General features: G+C 31.7%; 1 protein-coding gene across 1 annotated transcript in view; it reads left to right on the plus strand.

Moving 5' to 3' along the window:
• Positions 1 to 3,718: 3,718 nt before the first annotated feature.
• Positions 3,719 to 20,820, plus strand: part of LOC129227360 (aspartate--tRNA ligase, cytoplasmic-like) — a 52,722-nt gene continuing 35,620 nt past the window's right edge. The window contains exons 1-4 of the mRNA XM_054861906.1: positions 3,719 to 3,865; positions 5,157 to 5,247; positions 6,449 to 6,626; positions 16,750 to 16,852. Coding sequence (XP_054717881.1) covers positions 3,834 to 3,865; positions 5,157 to 5,247; positions 6,449 to 6,626; positions 16,750 to 16,852 — 404 coding nt within the window. The 5' untranslated portion in view covers positions 3,719 to 3,833. The remainder of the gene's footprint in view (positions 3,866 to 5,156; positions 5,248 to 6,448; positions 6,627 to 16,749; positions 16,853 to 20,820) is intronic.

Raw genomic sequence — 20,820 nt, forward strand, 5'->3', positions numbered from 1 at the left:
GTAGCACAACAATTAGGTATGACGGTATGAGTGAATCTTCCATACTTACAATTAAAAGTCAAGAAACGGAAATCCATAAAAGTTCACCCAGTAATAGTACCACGCAAAATACAAAAATTATGAAAATGGAAGCTGTTTTTTATTGTAAATTAAAGAAACCAGGAAGAGGGATAATGCCATGGATGGAAACTTTATAAAAGAACCAATGAAGCAACTGTATTTAAAAATATATTAGAATAACTGCAGCATAAATTATTTTCACTTTTTTTAATTTACAAATATCATTACTGAATCAACTGTACAGTACAACTATAGGGCATTTGTTCTCCTTACTACATGCCGTACGTACAGTACTGGTTTATTTTATGTCTTTCTTTCCCATTGATCACTGTTTTTGTGCATCATAGCAGTATTTTATGTTGAATAAAACGGCTTTTTTTTAAATACAAATGAAAATTCAGTTCTTTATGTAAGAAACAGTAAGGTATGGTTAAGAAAAGATTTTTAACTGTTTAAGGTTGTGTTTACATGTCTAAAATGATTCGTTATGTTTATAAAAGTTTTTACACATACCTTTTTCCACAAGGCGAAATTTCGACTTACGCGAGGGGTCTTGGAACGCATCCCTCGCGTAAGTCGGGACTCGACTGTATATCAAAATATCGGATATTTTCGAACCCTTATCTTTACAGATAATCTCAAAACCCCATGATGACAGCCTTTATTTTAAAATGCAATTCCACACTAGTTAAAATTTAACTCCACATTAATCGAGATAGGATTATTTAAAAATCATTTTCCCACCAAATATCGAAATTTTTACGAACTTGATGAGGGGTGAGAGCTTCATGTACTTTATTTTTCTGCTGATCTAGAAGAGTAGAATTCTTCTAAAGTTTGATTCCAAGAAACAGGTTGCGTCATAATGACACACGATAGACGTGAAACATTTTAACTATTCATCAAACACTTTTGAACAGATTGTGTTTCTTATTCATATTTTTACATAAAATTATATACATGTGTCCACTGATAATGATCATCTTCTTCCTTCTTAAGAAGACAAATGATCTGTTTGTAATTACAAATGTACATATTGATCTCCGCGCTGCCTGAACGCAGTACATGCAACCATACAAAATGAGAAAGGAAGTGAGAAGAGTGTAATGTCTCACTTTTCTCCATTACCTGAAGGCAAACAAGCCACTGCTTTCCTTCTAACCGACATTGCTTATCCCCACCACTTTTCGTCACACAAAAAGGTTGGATCATAACTTCAAAGCCCTCGCATAAAAAGTTTCACTTAAAAAATCCTTGATTCAGCATTTTATCATAAAAGTATTGATATTTCAACCAGCAAAACTTTAAATGTACCTAATTTCTGACAAACAAGAGTTGTGGCTGGGAGGACTTTTACAATCTCAAAAACCTATGATAACGGTCCTGATCTCAAGGTAATTCAACACTTGTTAAAACTTAATTATGTATCAATCATGGCCATAATTATTAAAAATCATTTTCTCAATAAAAAGAGAAATTTTTACTAACCTGAAGCGGGGTGATAGCATGCACTTTATTCTTCAGGTGATAAAGAAAGAGTAGCATATAAAGGAAATAACTAGGCAACCTAAAAATTAGTAAACCCTAATTAGAGCATAATAGAAAGTACCAACACACTACTTGAAATGAACTTAGAACATCTGTTTTCTGTTTATGATGGAACACACAGCGACTGACATGCTTGTTGAATAAAAAAAGAGTAAATTACCAAAAAAAAAAATTACCTACAGTTCATTAAATTTTTAATAAAATAGTACATTTTAAATTGGCTCGCTCAACCTAAAAAATTTATAAAAACTGTGCCGTGTGTCAAGCAAGTGTTGTACTTCATATCCACCTCAAACGCTTTAGCAAATTCATGTGGTTACATTAATTTCATAATCGAATTGACATTTCTTTTACAAATTTCAACTACAGTAGAAGATCATTATAACGCACACCTTGAGACCAAAGCTTTTGCATTATACAGGTTTTGGTGTTATATGGGTCGTTTCACAAATTTTGGAACTAATATTCAGAATATATCTATATTAGCACTTCAGAATGGGTTTTATCTGCAATGAGTAGTAAAGCACTAATTATAGAATTAGTTATTCACAAATAAATATGTTTCAAATCAAAAGAAAGTGAATTATCTTGCATTTCTTGTAGCTTCATGGTTTGCATAACAGCTGTATTTTCAAGAGCCATCTGGTATTTTCTTTTTACTGTGAATAATAGCTTACATTTAAATACTTTGAATTATGATGGGAAGATGAAAAACAGTTTCAAAATTTAATTTGCCTAACAATTTTTATGTGTGCAAAGAAAAACAGAGGGATTTTTTTAACTTTAAAACCTATTGTTTACTTCTGAAAAGTTGTGCGGTGGTTTATAGAGAATTGCGTTATATAGGTCGGTGTAATAAATATTTGGCAGAAAATCATAACAAATCGTTTTTCCTTAAATCTAAATGGGAACTACTTTGATATATAATAATGGTATTAAAAAAATACTGCCAGCCAGCATTGAAAGTTCTATAATTTATAAGCATTTTATTTCCTCAGCATCTCCTTTAAAAAACAAAAATTTGACACTGTAAATACTTACGTTGCATAAAGAGAAGATTTGACTTGGAGTTTAATAGCTTGAAGGAACATTAAAAACGATACATAAGTCAATTATTGTCGAAGAAATTATCAGGAAAAATAAAAACCTTAACATTAAAACACAAGTTTAAATGGGTTTTAATATCAAGTTACATTCATTTAAAATAAAAATTTTTGCAACATACAGCATTTATAATACAAATCACAAGTTAAGATCTCGCATCACAAGTGTATGTTTTGTTTACTTTCACTCGTCGCCAAGCACGAAATTGATCGCGCCAAACCGAATACAGAGATTTATCGTTAAAAAAATTTAATTAACACAATTTAAACTTTTGCCTTGTCTTAAAGTATTGTTTTTCAATAACGTTGTGATTAGAATAATTGATTTAACAGGAAAACTAACTATAAAAGACCCAAATAGTGTATCAGAATGGAATTTTAGCACACCGGAACACATGTTCTTGATATAATTACGCGATAGTTAAAGAAATAGGAATGGACTCACTCAAGTAAAGCTACACACGTATAATTTGAACATTGTAGAGCAGTAATATGAGCATTAAAATCTTGGACTCACCTTTAATTTTCCAGATTCTGGGTTTTTCCACAGCACTGTCATACGCTCCATGTTAATCCTACGGGAGAAGAAGAAACACTGCCTCAGGCGGTCTTCGACCGATAGGAAAATGATGCCGCGTTGTCGCAACTCTGAAAACTACGTTTTCATATAGGGACTCTAGAGAATACTACTAAGGGACGAATTAATTTCTGTAGCTGAAAGCAAACTAAGACACATCGATTGCGTTAATAAATACTCAGAACAAACTGCCTGTGTTTACGTCAACAGACACACGTGATGCGCAACGTGGCAATGTTTTAGTTGCATTCGCAGTTTTATAAATCACCGCAAGGTCGCGTATTCGAGCGCTGGAGTTCCGAATATCATTGTTTTTTTATTTTGAAAAGAATGAGGGCATGGAATCGTTAAAGCATTGAAGAGGAGAATCTTAGCATTTAAAAATATCATGTTTTAGTACCGGCTGCACCTTGTGTAATATAATGTAACGGTAACTTTATTTGTCGCTGTGGATATTTTGGTCTGCTGCGCTGCTGTTGATTAGCGATTGAACACGTTAAAATTTTCATATTAAAAAAATATCATTATATTTGCAATCTTGAATCATGGCAGGTGAAACTACAGAAAATAATAACGAGTATGTTGTATATTTTTCACGGATTTTAGCCTTGTTTTAAGAATTCGTTTTCATTTAATCGTATTATTGCTGCATATTTCATCATTCGTCATATTTGATAGTGGCACTCCTATTGTTCAATGTTTTGTTCTTTTATTATATTTCTGGTATGTATGGAAATAATTTGTCATGTTAAAAGGACAGTTAGTCATAGACTCACACTGTCATACCCTGATGAACTCTTTTAACGATTTAATTGTTTCTAATTAGAGTAAATTTTAAGAGATCTAATGCAAATTATATTTCTTTTGGAAGCATTGTACGCTGTTATTAGTTACATATCAAGTAATCTCATTTGGTTTGTGATAAATTTCTGAATAATAGCATGTATAAAGGACTCTTTTCTGAAAAAGAAATACACCTGACACCTATTTTTACTTCAAAATAATAAATAAAAAAATTGTTTTGTTATTTATTGTTTAAATACAAACTTCTGGTAATCTTCATAAGCATAATGAGAAGAGTGACCCTGGCAACAAAACTCATAGCACCTATCTTGGTGAGGGTTTGCCATTATGTCCATTTTTGTGCAGAAAGTCTGGAAAAAATCAGGGCTGTAGGAACAGATTTAGACTGATTTTGAGGGGAGGGGAGTCAAAATTTTTTTACATTCTAATAGTCAGAGTCTGGCATTTTCCCTCTGAACCTGTAACTTCACCAGTGCAATGATTTGAACAGATTTTTGGGTAAAAGAGCCGGAGTCAAAAGCTCTAAAATTCTTGGATTTGGTCATTTTCCCCTCAACTCTGTAACTCTGGTAAAAACCAAACAACCTTGGTCTTAACTCTTGATAACCTTGGTTTTACTGTGAAATTCTTACCAAGAAAATACCTGTTTAATTGAATTGCAATGCCTGTTTGTCAAGGCCCTGTCTCTTTCTTGGTGTAAAGAATGATACTATACACAGGGGTGTCCATCCCCCTAAGAGCAAGCCCTCCTCATAAAAAGAGAAAAATATCCCTCAAAACACCACTCCCCTAAAGATTTCAATGGTGCAGTCTGCGCCATGACCCTTACCCCTAGGGAGACTTCCCTGCTATGCATGTGAATATGAGAATTGTCAAGTGATATTTTTATAATTTTTTTGATAAAAAGATTCTGACCTTTTGCTCATAGTCACAATTTAGGGCAAAAATTTGTTGAAACAATTTTGAAATTCTCCCTTTATGTTTTTTTTTTTTGCTATCCTGAATATATTTACTTTTAATGAAAAGGTATGTCTTACAGTGCTTATATTTTTATTCATATTTAGAGCTGCTCCTCCTCTCTCAAAAAAAGCTTTGAAAAAGATGGCAAAAGAAGAAGAAAAAGCATCTAAAAAGAAGGCTAAACAAGTTGAACTGGTAATTGTTCTTTTTTTTTTTTTTAATTTCATTTTTATGTTCAAAAACTTATTAGAAATTTGAAAGAATGCTTAGGCACATAATTTGAAATGAAAATTGCATATGTTGCTGTTTCTTTTTACTCCATTGAAATCTGTATCTATATTCCGTTCGCGAGTTCTATCACTTTGTAGTTCTGCAATGGAGCCAGTAAAAAATAAATAAAAAGTAATCATTTTTAATAACTTAAAAAGTTTTATAAAATATATTTATTTGAGTTTCCATTAGGCTGTTTTAGGTTATTTTATGTTACAAATAAAGGGAAATTCTTTTTTAAGGACAGTTTGTTTTTGTTGCCCCTCCCCCCTTAAAAAAAATCTGAATTATTACTCCAATTTTTACTTCTTTTTACAAAAAAGGAAGTATTGTATTCGGGAAAAAATTTTCACTCAAAAATCGACCTTAATTTCCATTTTTCTCACCCCCGAATGAATGTTGAGTTTTTTTCGACCCGACCACACATCCATATATGCCTAGGAACCTACAGACGCCCGAAATATCCTTTTTGACGACCCTCGAATTAATTACAACGAATTTTCTCGTGATGTACGTATGTATGTGCGTATGTGTATATGTATCTCGCATAACTCAAAAACGGTATGTCCTAGAAAGTTGAAATTTGGTACGTAGACTCTTAGTGGGACCTAGTTGTGCACCTTCAATTTTGGTTGCATTCGAATGTTTCTAAAGGGGTCTTTTGTCCCTTTTTGGGGAAAAATCATTGTTAATTTCGATGTAAACTCAAGTGGTGTTATAATTTGTCAGACAGTTGGCGATAGACAGTTGCCAGTTTTTAGGTCACCAAGTTTTGTTGCCAACTTGGTGACAAATTTGGTGATTTTTTTAAATTTTAAATTTGATTTTAATTTGGCCACTGTTGGTGATATTTAGAGAGTAAACAATTGAATCACATTAAAATTGCCAATGATGGGGAAATAACATTAAATTGGAGTAAAAGGAAGTCATGTGATGCATACAACAGCTCGTTTTAATGTTTATATTTATTTGGAATATATTCACAGCTTAATGTATATAGTTTGGAAAACATTCATGTTTTTTTATCTTATCTTGTATCTATTTATTCACACTCTAAACATTGGTTATATTATATTTTTCTGATGTTTTTTATGATGATTAAGTTTGTGTGTTACATCAATTGTAGGAATCAAAATCTGAAGCAGATGAAAATGATTATTCTAAAGACTGCTATGGTAAACTGCCCATGATACAATCCTCTGAGAAGCCTTCAAGGAAATTGAGTTCAGTTAAATCTTTAGAAACAGATCTTGGTGAAGAAAAAGTGTGGATTCGAGGAAGACTCCACACTAGTCGAGCCAAAGGTTTTTAATTTGGTTATTTCCTATTTACTTTTTTTTTTGTAAAGTCATTTGATCATAAAGTCATTCGAAAAGGCATAGTATTTTTTCTTATACAGCGAAGCACCATTTATACGTTTTTGAAGTGAATGTATGAAGAAAGAGTAGAAATGAAAAAACGTACAATAGATATAGGTTAATGTGTATTCGACTCTGCAGGGACTAATTTAAAAATCATATAATTGATATAAGTGTATAGAAGAGAAACGTATAAACAGTGCTTCACTGTAGTTGAAAAAAGTTAAATATGTATGCAAACAGCCAAAGCCCATTATATAGGGAACTGTCTGAAGACCTAAAAAACAGTTCCCTATTCAGTAGAAGACCATTATAACACACACCTTGGGACCAGAGCTTTTGCGTTATATGGGTTTTTGAATTATATAGATCATTTCACAAATTTTGAAACAAATGTTCAGAATATATCTATATATTTTACATCTTGTAAAGGTTTTAATTATTGTTTAAGTTGGTTGGTGTTTTAGCATATACAGTCAAGTCTACAACGGGATTCGACTAACGCGAAATGGCTATAGCGTGAGTTTTTTACCAGTTACGAATTTTAATACTAACACAAATTCCTTTCCCGCAACACGAAAATTTTCGAAAGGGAATCGCTGTGAGTAAGTATCATCGTTATAATTGGCTGCAAAAATATATTTTTTCATGCATGAACCTTCATTCCTTTAGCATCTCTGACAGGCTGTGGCGCACACAGGAATTTTGCAAGGGGGAGGGTCCAAGTTCCAAAGTCCCATTCTCATATCATACCACAATACGCTGCCAATCAAGTCGCTGCCGACTTGATTTATAGATTTTCGAGAACGAAAAACAGTAAAAATAAACTATTAAGTAACCAATTAGTATTATTTAATGAAAAAATATTAATAACAAGTACTGAACTAAATTATCATAAAGCAAAAAATTGACGCATTTACTTTTCTCAAAATTCAAAAAAGGATCGAACAAAGTAAATTCATCTTTGTAGCAATACCATGTGGTTATAAAAGATCATAGAATTTCATTTTAATCAGTTCATCTACAAAACTAGAAACATGGTTATTACAGTGCTTTCATTAAAAATCAACATTCTGCTTCTTATCTAGGCAATTCGTTATGGAAAATTGCACAATATTTTTGAAATTATTTTTACATGAGAATTTAATTTTTTCACGTGTTAGAACTGTTACCTTTGTTCGAAGTTAATTTACGTAAAAACTACACATAGAATCTTAATCAGTTGGGGAAAATAAATGTAAGACCTATGGGAGGGGTCCGAACCCCTTGGACACCTCCCTTGTGTGCGCTACTGCTGACAGGAGAAGTTCCCACAGTGTAGTCTGAACATCGCTTTGCTAGTGTATAATACAAACTCCTAGTTTCTCAATTTTTTTTTCATTCTGAATGCAAAATTTGATGAAATATTATGATACCTAAGAGTGTTGTTTCATCCAAAGTTTGTAAAGATAGAAAGAAAAAGAGACATTTTCTCAGGGATGAAATTTTTCCAGCTTTTGCCGGAATTACGGCTTTTTCTGTTGGCTTTTGAAACCTTTTCCTCCTTTTTTTTGCCTCTTTCAGGCCTCATTTTTCTATAAAATTGGGAAAAAATACGATTTTTTGAATTTTCGGTCCCTGATTTCTTATTTGTTCTATATTTCTCCTTGAATCTTCATCCAACGCAATAGCTGCCAAAAATGTACGTTTTGGAATCATGCCAACGACGTCAAACATGTGCTGCGCCGAAAGTTGCATGCCTTGTTTGAGATTTCAATCTTTTTGCATCCTGCAAGTATTTCAATTATTTTTAATGTTGGGTGGTTTTTTACTATATGCTACCTTATATCTGCTTATTTTATTCACCATTTCAATAATAGTTTTATTTCTTTATTTTTTAAGGAAAAAATGAAAAAGTCAATCAAAAAACTTGACTTAGCACCCACAGTCTCGAATTTATTGAAATTTGGCATGGTTACGTTTTTTGTGTAGTTATGAAAGTGAAAAAAAATTTATGGTGAATCTCAAATGGTTTAGGCTTTACAGCCTATTGAAAGTTTTGAGATTTCATGATTAAATGAAGCAGCTGCAAGTTCTTTTGATTCCAAAATCGTATTAGGAGGTTTTTAAAAACAAATTTTGGGTTCTAATGCAAGAAGAAAGATAACCAGTCGTTTATATACAAATATATTTATTTATTTTCAATTCTTACTCTGAAATGTATATTACAACATAATCCTCTCTGTTGTAAATTTTACTTTACAAACAGGCCTAATTTTAAAATTAATGTTCTCACTCATTTAGCACTATGAACTCAAATGTTTTTAGTGAAAAAAATGCATTTTTCTCTAAAAAATATGAAATGTTGACACTATTGTGTGATGCACCCAAGATTGACATCTGACTCCCCCAACCCTTTGTTCAGGAACTTAGGGGTTAGAAATTGTTGCCTCTCTTTCAAAATGTAGATTTATTTAGGAATAAACACCTTTGCAAGAAATGGTACAATGCAGCAAATCGTACAAAATTATTACTCCTACTTAATTAAATACGTATTCCCTTTTAAACTGGTAAATTAGCCATTTTTTGTTGAATTTTTGAATATCATGGCTGCCAGGTTCTATTTTGATGCAGTTTCGGATATCATCCCTTTCACATTTTTTTTTTTTTTTTTTTTTGATATCATCCCTTTTACGAAATTTTTTTGGATTTCCCCCTTTTTGCTTTCTGACCACTCTTATCCCTGATTTTCTGGTTTGTTTGGCCCTCTTGGCTTCCATAAGAGTTTTTCCATCTCCAGCTCAGTCACTTTCCTATGCCCAGCTGATGAGTGCTAATAAGCACGAAATTGCAGTCCTCGGCTGGAAATGACTGAGCTGGCGGTGTATTTCAACTATAAAACGCATCGAAGGTTGCCAACAATTAGGTATGAGTGAATCTTCCATATGTAGAATTAAAAGGAAATTCGTAGAAGTTCGCCGAGTAGTGACTAAGTGAAATCAGGGCTCATAGTCCTCCTATATCCCCTATATTTCCTATATTTTCACAATTTGTCAGATATTCTCCTATATTTCCTATATTTTCTCACTAACTCCTTTTTTTTTTTTTGTTGAATGTTAAATGCTATCCAAAAATGCAAAAAACTTTGATCCATTTTTTTTTTCTTCTTTTTCCCCTGCGCTATGCACTCTTGCATCTTTAATGTTGGCATATGTATTAAACTTCTGTTTGATTATTTTAATAAAACATACAAAATATACTTACTTTGATGTAAAATCAAAATATACTTTTTTTGATGGCTTTACTTGCAACTTTTAACTTGTTTTCAAATTTTTACTTTGTACTTTTAAAAGGATAACATGTTAACTTTAAGTGTATTTCTGTAAATATTTTAAAAGCTTTTAATTTTATCACATATAATTTTACATGTAGTTCAAATGACCGGTTGTAGCTCAAACAATTGTTTTTGAAAATGCTGTTAACAGATTTTGGTATCAATTCAACTTTGAGTACTTCAAATGTTTCAAAGCTTGTAGCTCGCTGAAAAATGTAACTATCTCGATGAAAAAAGTGTTGTTTTATAGGATTTCTTTTGCTTTTTCAAATAAGTATTTATTATTATTATTATTTTTTTTTTTTAGATTTTCCAAGAATTGCAAAAATCTGTCTTCATCTCAGAATTTTTTTTTGGCTCGTTTTTTTCTATTTATTCAATTACGGTTACAAATAGCAGAGGATAATGGCTTATTCTATGCTCCACTTGGGCTCTTCTAACACCACTTTTCGTTTGGCAGATTAGGTCAAATTCACCCTTTATACATGTATGTACCTATATAATTGAATCAGCCTTTTTAAGGAATCAATTCCTCAAAAACGAAACGAAATCCGGTTTTAACATCAAAAAATTGCAGAATATTTGAATCAAACATGCCGCTTGAACAAATGAAGCGTATGAGACTGACCATTTCTCTCTCTCTCTCTCCCACAAACGTGGTGCATTAGCACAGTCTTGATTTCTTTGCTTTTGTTTAGATAGTTTTTTTTTCTATAAATAGTGAAACAAAGGGGAGGCAGAGTGTTGCTCACTTTTTGTAACGATTGTCTCACGATATGTCCAACAACACCAGTGAGACGAGAGAGACATGGAGTCGACGGGACTTTTCATTGTTAATGTTAGACGATACCATAAATAAAGTCTTTTTCCGCACGTTGAGTGCTGCCATCTAGTGATACGTTAACAAGTTAACTTTTACATTGTTACAGTTGACTGCGAAATTAACGAAAAATTATTTGGCGGAAATTTTGCTGTAACTGTTTTTTGAGCACGAAATTTGAGGAACAAAGCTTTTTCTTTTTTTTTTTTCAGAGAAGGAAGGAGGAATTTTGTTTAAAATAGTACAATTTGCTATCTGTACAAGTTATCCAAAAATCACTAAAAAATATGACATAAAATACAGTTATAAAGATTATTTTTCGAACCCGAAAGAGGTGTAATCGATGAAATAAAGCTTTCGATCCAAATTGAGTTGTGTTCAGCCGGGGGGGGGGGGGATTAACGATATTGAAAAGTGATAAAAATGGAAAATAAAAATGAATGCAAATTTTTAACCCCCCCTTTTTTTTTTGCCTTTTTAATAATTTTTATATTTAACAATTATAGAAATAAATCGTACGCGAAGAAAACATCTTATACATTAAATGAAAATAATCATATTTTAGATTGTTCATAAGCTAGAATAAAAATAAGGACTCGGCTATGAAAAATATCAAACGTTGTAAATGATCAACAAAAATCCATAACACAATAAGAATTTATTTCTTGATGATTCAAACATTTCTTACTACACTACTCAAAAATTGACATTAGTAACACCCCCACTTTTTTTTAGGAAAAGACGGTGGAAATATAAATGAATAAATCAGTTTTACTAAAAAACATAACTTTTAGTAATGTTATGCTTTTATCATGAAAATAAAAAGTTTGACACTTTTTCCTGAAAGCGAAAATGAATAAAGTAATAAATATAAAGAGATATAAATTTGCAAAAGCTTGTACGGATGTATTTCGGGGTTACAAGGAACCCCATGTGAGCTTGCGGATTTTAAAACTCTACATCAGTCGATTGTCTCAGCTCACATCTTTTCTGCAATGAAATAATAAAAAAAGTATTTCCCTTGAGTTCAAAACGCGTGTCAGTGAGTTTTTGCAAATTAATTCTTGGAAAAAAAAAATATAAAAAAAAAAAGAAAGAAAAAAGAAACAAACTTTTACATGTACACTTTAGTCCTTATTTTCCACTTAACTATTAGTGAGCTGAAAGTGAATGAAAATGTCTCAGTATCAAAATAAATAATAAAAACAATAACGCATTGAAAAGAAGAAAAATACCTGAAATGTAACTAAACAAATAAATTTTGCTAAAAAACATAACTTTTAGTAATGTGTCATGAAAAATAAAAAGTTTGAAAATCAGCCTTGAAGCAAAAACGAAAACAAATGAATAAATAAATACAAAATGACAAAACATTGCAAAAACTCGTTGGCACGTGTTTCGGGTTTATAAGGAACTCCTTTTTCCTTTCAAAACAGATGTGAGCTTGAGGATTTAAAAACTTCGCCCCAGTCGATTGTCTGTACATAAACAAGCTAACATCTTTTCTGCATTGAAAAAAGAGTTCCCTATGACTCCAAAACACGTGTCAGCGTGATTTTGCAAATTTATACTTGAGGAAAAAAACTTGGTACTTTTAAGTATTTATTTTCCACTAAACTATTAGTGAGCTCAAAGAGAATGAAGGAGTGCCACAGTATCGAAAATAAGTAAGAGAAATAATAACACACTGAAAAGAAAAATGTCTGAAATAAAATTAAACAAATAAGTTTTGCTAAAAAGCATTACTTTCGGATATGCAACCATCATAACGAAGCAAAGTTTGAACATTTTCTGAAAAGAAAAGCAATTAAGCAAAGTAAAAAAATAAATAAATAAATAAAAAATCTACTAAAACTCTCGGACACGTGTTTCGGAGTTACGAGGAATATTCCCGCTAAAGTAAAGTTCAGCAGAAATGCACTGTGCTGATTGGTCAAAGGGCAATGCGCGCCACGAAACCATAAGGGGGAAAAAATAGCGCAGATAAAACTAATAATACAAAGAAAAAGAAAACATTGTAGGTGATTATTCATTTAAAAACAAAAATAGAAGAAAAAACAACGATTTTCAACAATAAACTTCAGGGAAAGGGGGTGGGTTTGGGATACATCGAAGGGAAAAAATATTTGCATTGAATGATCTCTTCAGGAATTTTTCAATGATTATGTAAGGTGATTGAAGAAAATGATTTAAATGAAAAGGGAACCCTTGAAACATGCGAAAAGAAAATTGTGTTTTTTGGTTTTCGCATGATGCACAGAGAAGGGAACGGGGAGGGGAAATCAGGCAAAAGGAACTTCAGCTAAACTTACAAAAGAAGGGGGGGGGGATCGCTTTTTGGCCACGAGTCTAAATTCATGGGCTCATATCTATTTTGCAAGGAAAAAGCTGTTCCTTGTAACCCCGAAACACGTGCCCGAGAGTTTTAGTAGATTTATGCTTTTTCCCTTACTTTGCTTAATTATTTTTACTTTGCAGAAAATTTTGAAACTTTGCTTCGTTATAATATTTACATGTCTAAAAGTAATACTTATTAGCAAAACTTATTTATTTAATTATGTTTCAGGCATTTTTTTCATTTCGGTGTGTTATAATTTCTATTATTTATTTTTGATACTGAGGCATTATTTGTGCTCACTGATGGTTTAGTGGAAAATAAGAACTTACTAAAATGTATCAACAAAAGATTTTTTTTTTCAAGTATAAATTGGTAAAAACTCGCTGACACATGTTTGGAAGTCATGGGGGAACTTTTTTATTATTATTTTACTGCAGAAAAGACGTGAGCAGAGACAATGGACTAAGGTAGAGTTTTTTAATCTGCAAGCTGACATTTTTCTTGAAAGGAAAAAGGAGTTACTTTTAATCCCGAAACACTTTCATACGAGTTTAGCAAATTTGCTATTTTATATTTAATTCATCCATTTTCTGTTTTGATTTCAGGAAAAATATCAAACTTTTTATTTTCTATGATATTTTCATTACTAAAAGTTATGCTTTTTAGTAAAACTTGTTTGTTCATTTAAATTTTTGCCGTATTTTCCTTATAGGGTTATTAATATTAATTTTTGGATCACTGTAGTGAAAAAATTTTGAATTATCATGAAATTAATTTTTGTTGTGCTATTGATTTTTCTTTTCTTTTCTTTTTTTTGATCATTTTACAACGTTTGATATTTTTCATACCTGTGTCATTGTTTTAATTTTAGTCCACGAACAATCTAAAATATAATTGTTTTCATTTCAATGATTTGCTTCAGAAATTTCTAATTGTAAAAGAGAAGTGAAAAGGCAAAAAAAAAAAAATCCTTTATTTTCATTTCACATTTCTTTTCAATCTCGTTAATCCCCCCTCCCGTCTCCGCTGAAACCAAAATAACTTGGATCGCAAGCTTTATTTTATCTATTACATCTTTTTAGGGCTCTTCAAATGATCTATACAACTGCATTAAATGTCATATTTTTTACATTACTTTTGTAATGACTTATAAAAATCTCTAACGAACTTGTGCAGTTAGCAAATTTCATTGATTTAAACAGAATTAATCCCCTCTTCGCTGGAGAAAGGATAAAAAGTTTTCATCCTTAATTAACCACTTTCGTACTCGAAAAATAGTTTTAACAAAATTCCAGTCAATATTTTTTCCGCTAATTTTGCAATCAACTATAATAAGCTACAACTTAACTTGTTGTTCTATTACTAGATGGCAGCACAAGTATTTGTCGCGGAAAAAGACTTTATTTATGGTATCGTAATGTTAGCATTGAAACAATGAGGTACCAATACCGAGGACTAAAGGTAAATTTATGAGATTGAAAAAAGAATGCCCAAATTAATTATTACCTAGTTTTAGCAGTCAATAAGAGATGCATTTTTCAAAGCACGTAAGTTAAAAATCTGAATTTTCTAATTGTTTTTTCATACTGTTTTGAGATTAAATTATTCAAATAAGCAGAGAATGGATATTTTGAGTGCGCAGTATACTTCTAATAATATCTCGTTTGACCAAAAATTTAATAAAGTTCTCTGAAATTGTCTGTAGGATTCCACGTTTAAAAAAAAAAAGGAAAAAGAAAAACACGCTCACACAATTTTGCGTAATTGAATCAAAATTTTGCTATACAAACATGATTCATATAAGCGACAGTGGGTACAAAAATTCATTTGCTCTCATATCTGTGACTCTTCACATTGCTATGACTTCATGCAATGTGAATTGCATTGATACTGGCTTTTTTTTTTTTTTTTTTTTTTGTACAGTGCTCCAAACGTACTTGATGCTATACTTTTTCGAAATTCCCATATATGTTCCTATCAAACTCCTATATTTTTCCTTTTAAACTCCTATATATTTTTCTGCCAAACTCCTATATATTTTGCTATCCAGCTCCTATATTTTTCCTTTTAAATTCCTATATATTTTTTTCCACTTGCTATGAGTCCTGAAAATGCAAAAATAATGAAAATGGAATTGGCTCTTGTATTTTGGATTAAAGAGATTAGGAACAGGGCTGTTATCATAAATTTAAACTTTATAATAGAACTAGTGAAGTAACTATTTAGAAATACATTAGAATAACAGTTTGAGATCACGCAGCATAAATCATCATCTTCTTTTTTTTTTAATTTCAATATTATTACTAGACTTACAGTATAGTACTATTATTTTATTATTGCTACATACTGTAAGTACCTCAGTGGTTCATTTTATGCCTCTTTTTCCCATTGATCATTGACTTTGTGCATTGCTTATGTTGAATAAAACAGTTTTTTAAATACAGTTAAAGTAGTTTTTTTTAATGTAAGAAACAGTAACGTATAGTTAAGGAGTGGTTTAAAACAGTTTAAGATGCTATCTAAATATATTGAGTATGTTTATAAAAATTTGTACACATACCCTTTTCCACAACGGGAAATTTCGACTTACGTGAAGGGTCTTGGAATGCATCCCTCGCGTAAGTCGGGACTCCACTGTACAACTTTTATGATGGAGCAAAACTTTCTTGGTTTTTTCCAGAAAGTAGGGGCTCAACTTAAATGTGATATTTCTATATTTTCCCTATTTTCTCCCTAAAAGTAAAGGGTCCCCTTATACACGACTACAGTTGAAGCTGTCGATCTTGAATGTCAAGGATTCAGAAAAAAATTTAAGAAAGACTGGTTTTGAGATATGGAGGTTTTGATTTTTGCACTTTTATCTAGCGGCTAAGTAATTAATTAAGTAAAATAAACAATTCATAATGATTTTATGCAATGAAAAAAAATCTGATAACAAAATTTGATGACTGAGTTTGATGTTCCATCTACAATTCCTTTTAATTTCGCAATTGCTGTAAATTCTGCTTTTGATTATTCCTTCTACTACCCGCCCCTACTCTTTCACTTACCCTTTTTTGCTTTGCAGGAAAAATGGTACCTGTCCAGTTTGTCAACTTGAGGTGACATGTATCATCTCTCCCTTCCCTCGCAGTGTTGTGGGAAAGTCCATGTTTGCACCTTACATTCGCTCTATTTCTCCTCTCTCCCTCTCCTTGACAAAGGCTGGGTATTGTCCTCCATTATTTCTAATTTTAGGGCTAATCTTCTGCCTACTTTTGTTCTTTAAACGGTGAAAAGAAAGCAAGGTTGCACTTCAAATTTCCATAGTAGCAAATTTTGAACTTCAAGAAATAGAGGTTTTACTTATGAAGTATTCGAGAAAAACAGGGGGAAAAGCATGAGAAATTAATTGAGATTGCTGAGAAATTTTAAAAAATCGAGCTATGCAGTTTTTTTTGAGATACACAGGTTTTGAAATGGACAGGTTCAAATGCATAGTGAAAGACTTAACTATTTAGGATAAATTTTTTAATATCTGTATTAACACTTGCTACACATTGACAACTGATTAATGAAAATGAATGAAATTACATGTGTGTAACCTTGTTCTTTCCAGGAAAACAATGTTTTTTTGTTCTTCGTCAACAGCAATATACCATTCAGTGCCTTCTGTCTGTTTCTGAAACCACTAGTAAACAAATGGTGAAATTTGTAGCTAAGTATGTAAAGAACCTTTTTTCTTTCTTTTTTAATTGACATGTTTAAATTTTATGTCTTTGCTGTTTCTGCATACTATGCTATCAGCTAAAGTGAAATCCTAATTTTACGTTTCGCAAGGGACTATGTTGAAATGTAATGTAAAGTACAGGAAATACCTAGAAAGCAAAAATCAAATAGTGAAAAGCTAAAGGTAGTAAAGATGACTCTTTTAAGAGGCATAATATGTCTGTATTTTATGAAAAGAACATTATTGCACATATTATTTTAAATCATTTTAGCATACAGTAAAACCTGTATGTAACGATACTGTCTATAAGGATAAATTTGCCTACAAGGATATTTCCATCTGGTCCCAGCAAATTTCCTATTTACCTAACGCATTTTAGACCTGAGTACAACAATAATCATTTTCTAGCAAATCCTGGTTCAAGAACCTGATTTTTTTTCTTCTGCCTCAAAAAACAACTCCATATTGTCCGGAATTTGAGATAAGAAAAAAAACGGATTATTTCTAATGTTAGTTAGTCTACCATTTTGTAGCTGAAGGGTCAAAGGAAGGGGGAAGAAGCGAGGATTGCATTGTGTACTCTGCTTATTTCTTTTAGAAATGTCGCCCAACTAGGAACGAATGAGTTTTCTTTCTCCGTCAGTGTCGAACCATTTCATTTGTAGAGGATAGATTCCACCTGATTTGAAAAGGCGATGTTTTAAGCCAAATTCTATTTTGACGTGATTTGCATAAAAAAGGATTTAAAAAAAAAAATCTTTAAATTTCTTTTGAAATAAACTTATTTTCATAATATCTGTGATACACAGTTTTATACTTTGCAACACTTTCTATTTAAATTCTATCTAAGGCTGTAAAACTATATTTTTTAAATTTGAATTTTTTTTTATTCAAACTGTCTACAACGATAATCTGTCTATAATGATATTTTTTCTTGGTCCCCAGAGTATCGCTATAGACAGATTTGACTGTATTTAGTTGAGTTTAAATTGAAAATAATTAGTCTTTAATAGTGGATTGTTTTTCAGTCATTGAGTTCAAAGTAAATGCAGCATCTTCCAGGATTGAAATACTTTGCAAGTTTTTTCTCTAGTCTTTATGAGGGAGAAATTAGTTTTTTACTATTAGTAAGCTCTTTAATGCAACATAACTGAATACTTGAATTTTAATTTCTCGTTAACAGAATGAAAAAAATGAACAATAGTAAGAAAACTGGCATGTAGAGTATGATTGAAAGTTTTATGTATTTGAAAAAGCATGAAAATTTTAAAAAGTTATCAGCCGCAGAAATAAACAAGCTGTCAATTAATTCTGTAAATTGAAAAAATAAATTAAGTTTAAAAAATAAAAATGGAGATGGAGAAATGATAGTCATTTTAAATTATTATTGCTGTAATTAATTGGCTGCACACTAATCTGTAATCTGCCAATTTGCTTATTGTTGCATTCCTACTTAATACCAGCGAGTAAATCTCAAGGAACGCTGGTGTTTAAATAAAATCAACTGCTGTTGTTCCAGTAAAAACTTGAAGATCTCCATACTTTTTGATGTACAGTGCTGGCAAAAAACAAAACAAAAAAAAAAATCTTTACATTTGGTTAGCAATTAAAAATTTTACATGCAAGCTTCTTGTCATGGTTTTACCTGGCATGCTCCCTTGTTATTTGGCCAAATATTAGGCTACTGTTTGGCCGAATCTGGCCACAGTCTGGTCGTTCGCAAACTGGCAACACTTTCCTGTTATGGTGCAGACTGATTCATGATAAAAAACGGATTATTTGCCAACAATTCCTCACAATTCATCACTTATCCAAATATTATTGAAATTTGACTCATTAGATCGCTGATAATTTTTTAAATTTTAAAGATATTGAACTGAAATTTTGTTATGAGTTGCAGGATCTACATGCACTTTGTATTATGAAGGTTATAAATTGATATCTTTCGTACATGTGCTTAAAAAATTTAATTGCTTTCGAATAGGGATGTGTGGTTCATGAACGACTGGATCAAAAAGAACAAATCCTTTAATTGAACAGATCCATTGGTTCACTTAAAAAATGAACGACTGTTCTTTTGAACGGCGAGCAGTTTGTATTGATGCACTTGTGATAAAATCACATTTTTAAAAACAAATTACATTCATCTTCAATATTTAACCCACAGTCATCTCAAATTTTCTTTTTCTTTGTGTACAGTACAATACTTCTACATTCATTCGAACTTTTCTATCTTTTGCTTTATTCATCATTTTTCTTTAATTGTTGCAGTTCATTTGCAATTTTCCAGCATATCAATTGGTACTGCTTTGTGCAACTTGTTTGGACTTCTGACAAAATGTTTGGATATTCCACTTCCTGTCCGAAGCACCTGTTAATAATCTTCTCACGCTTTCTGTGGCCAAAATTATTTCTAAAATTACCTTTTATCACTCTTCTGGTGTTCCTTTTGTTTTCTATAACATCCCTATCAACTACCATCTGTATTGATTTGGTTTTATTTTTAACTTGCTTGGCGACTTCCAAGTCGCTTATTTTACATTCAATATCCAGAGATTTTTAATGAGGATTATTACTGTCAACCCCCTCCCCCCCCCCCCCCTTTTTAAAGAAAAGTGTTGCATTTTTTTTCCTGTTCTCAGCGGTACTGTGGAATAATTTTGAAGCTTCCTAATACTTTTTGGTCAGTCTTTTTTTTTTTTAAGTTAAGTGATCCGGTGCTCCAGCTGAGCTACCGATATATTTGTTGTTATTTTTTTACGTTATACACGGTCTATTGGTAATATCGTCGGCAACATGCGGCACCATGAATGTGCAAAATCACGTTTTTCAAATTCAATGGTTTGCCATAGTACTGAAAAAGGACTTCCTATTGGTTATACCTACTTCAAATTATAGTTTTACACTTAAAAGTTGTTCATAAAAAATAAAACATCGAAAATAACTAAACGCATCAGGTGTGTGTGTGTGGGGGGGGGGGAAATATATTGTTTTGGTTCTCTTGAAAAGGGTCAATTTTCACATTCACTAGTTTAGCATGGTGCCGACGATATTGTATGTACAGTGCTGTAGCCAAGATGTAACCACAATTTATTGATATTTGAATCGATATCTTGCAATGAACATATTTTCAAATCACACTACCTTTCTTTGAGGAATTTTTAGGCACATTTTATTAAAAGTTCAAATTATTTTGAAAAATTGACAAGTTATTTCTCCTATATTGGGCATCTGTGCTAACAACAAGAAAGTTTTTCCCCCCTCTCTCTCTCTTATATTTATTTAAGAGCTGCGTTGCCTGGTTTTGCACGATCTACCTTGAAAATGAAAATTATGTCAAGTGACATGTGTTCACAAGCATTCTTGAGCGAAAAAAAAATGCACAATTTCCCGACAGATTTCCAGAAAAAATACCAAAAAAGAAAAATTTTAAATCACCCGATTACAGGAAAAGCCTCAAAACAAAAGCTAGAATTTTATTTGTTCGACAACAGATCTTTCTTCTCAATGAGTTTCTGACAATGAATGATGACAAATTTAAAAAAAACGTTGTTCAACAATGACCACAATTAGCAATGAATTTCTAATTGAATGCTTGCCTACATTTTAGCCTGAAATTAGTTTAAAACTGATAATTCACGTTCTAATTACCTTGGATATTAGGACAAATTTTATCTGATGCAGAAAAATCAGGAGTTTCCATAGATATTTTATTCCAATTTTTGTGAGAATTTTTTCACCCTCATATTATAGAAAAAGGCCATTATCAGGTCCTAAAATTAAAAATCGAACAGTTCAGACCTTTTTTTTTTGTGGTTTGAAAATCTCCCTACATTCCTTTTCGGGTGCCGAAGTACATCCCTGCCAAGTTTGGTTGAGTTCTGACGTAAACTGAATTTGTATAGGGCACATACACATATACATACATGTATATATGTATACATATACACATACATTCTC

Source organism: Uloborus diversus, chromosome 8, assembly GCF_026930045.1.
Source record: "Uloborus diversus isolate 005 chromosome 8, Udiv.v.3.1, whole genome shotgun sequence".
NCBI classification, from domain to species: Eukaryota; Metazoa; Arthropoda; class Arachnida; order Araneae; family Uloboridae; genus Uloborus; species Uloborus diversus.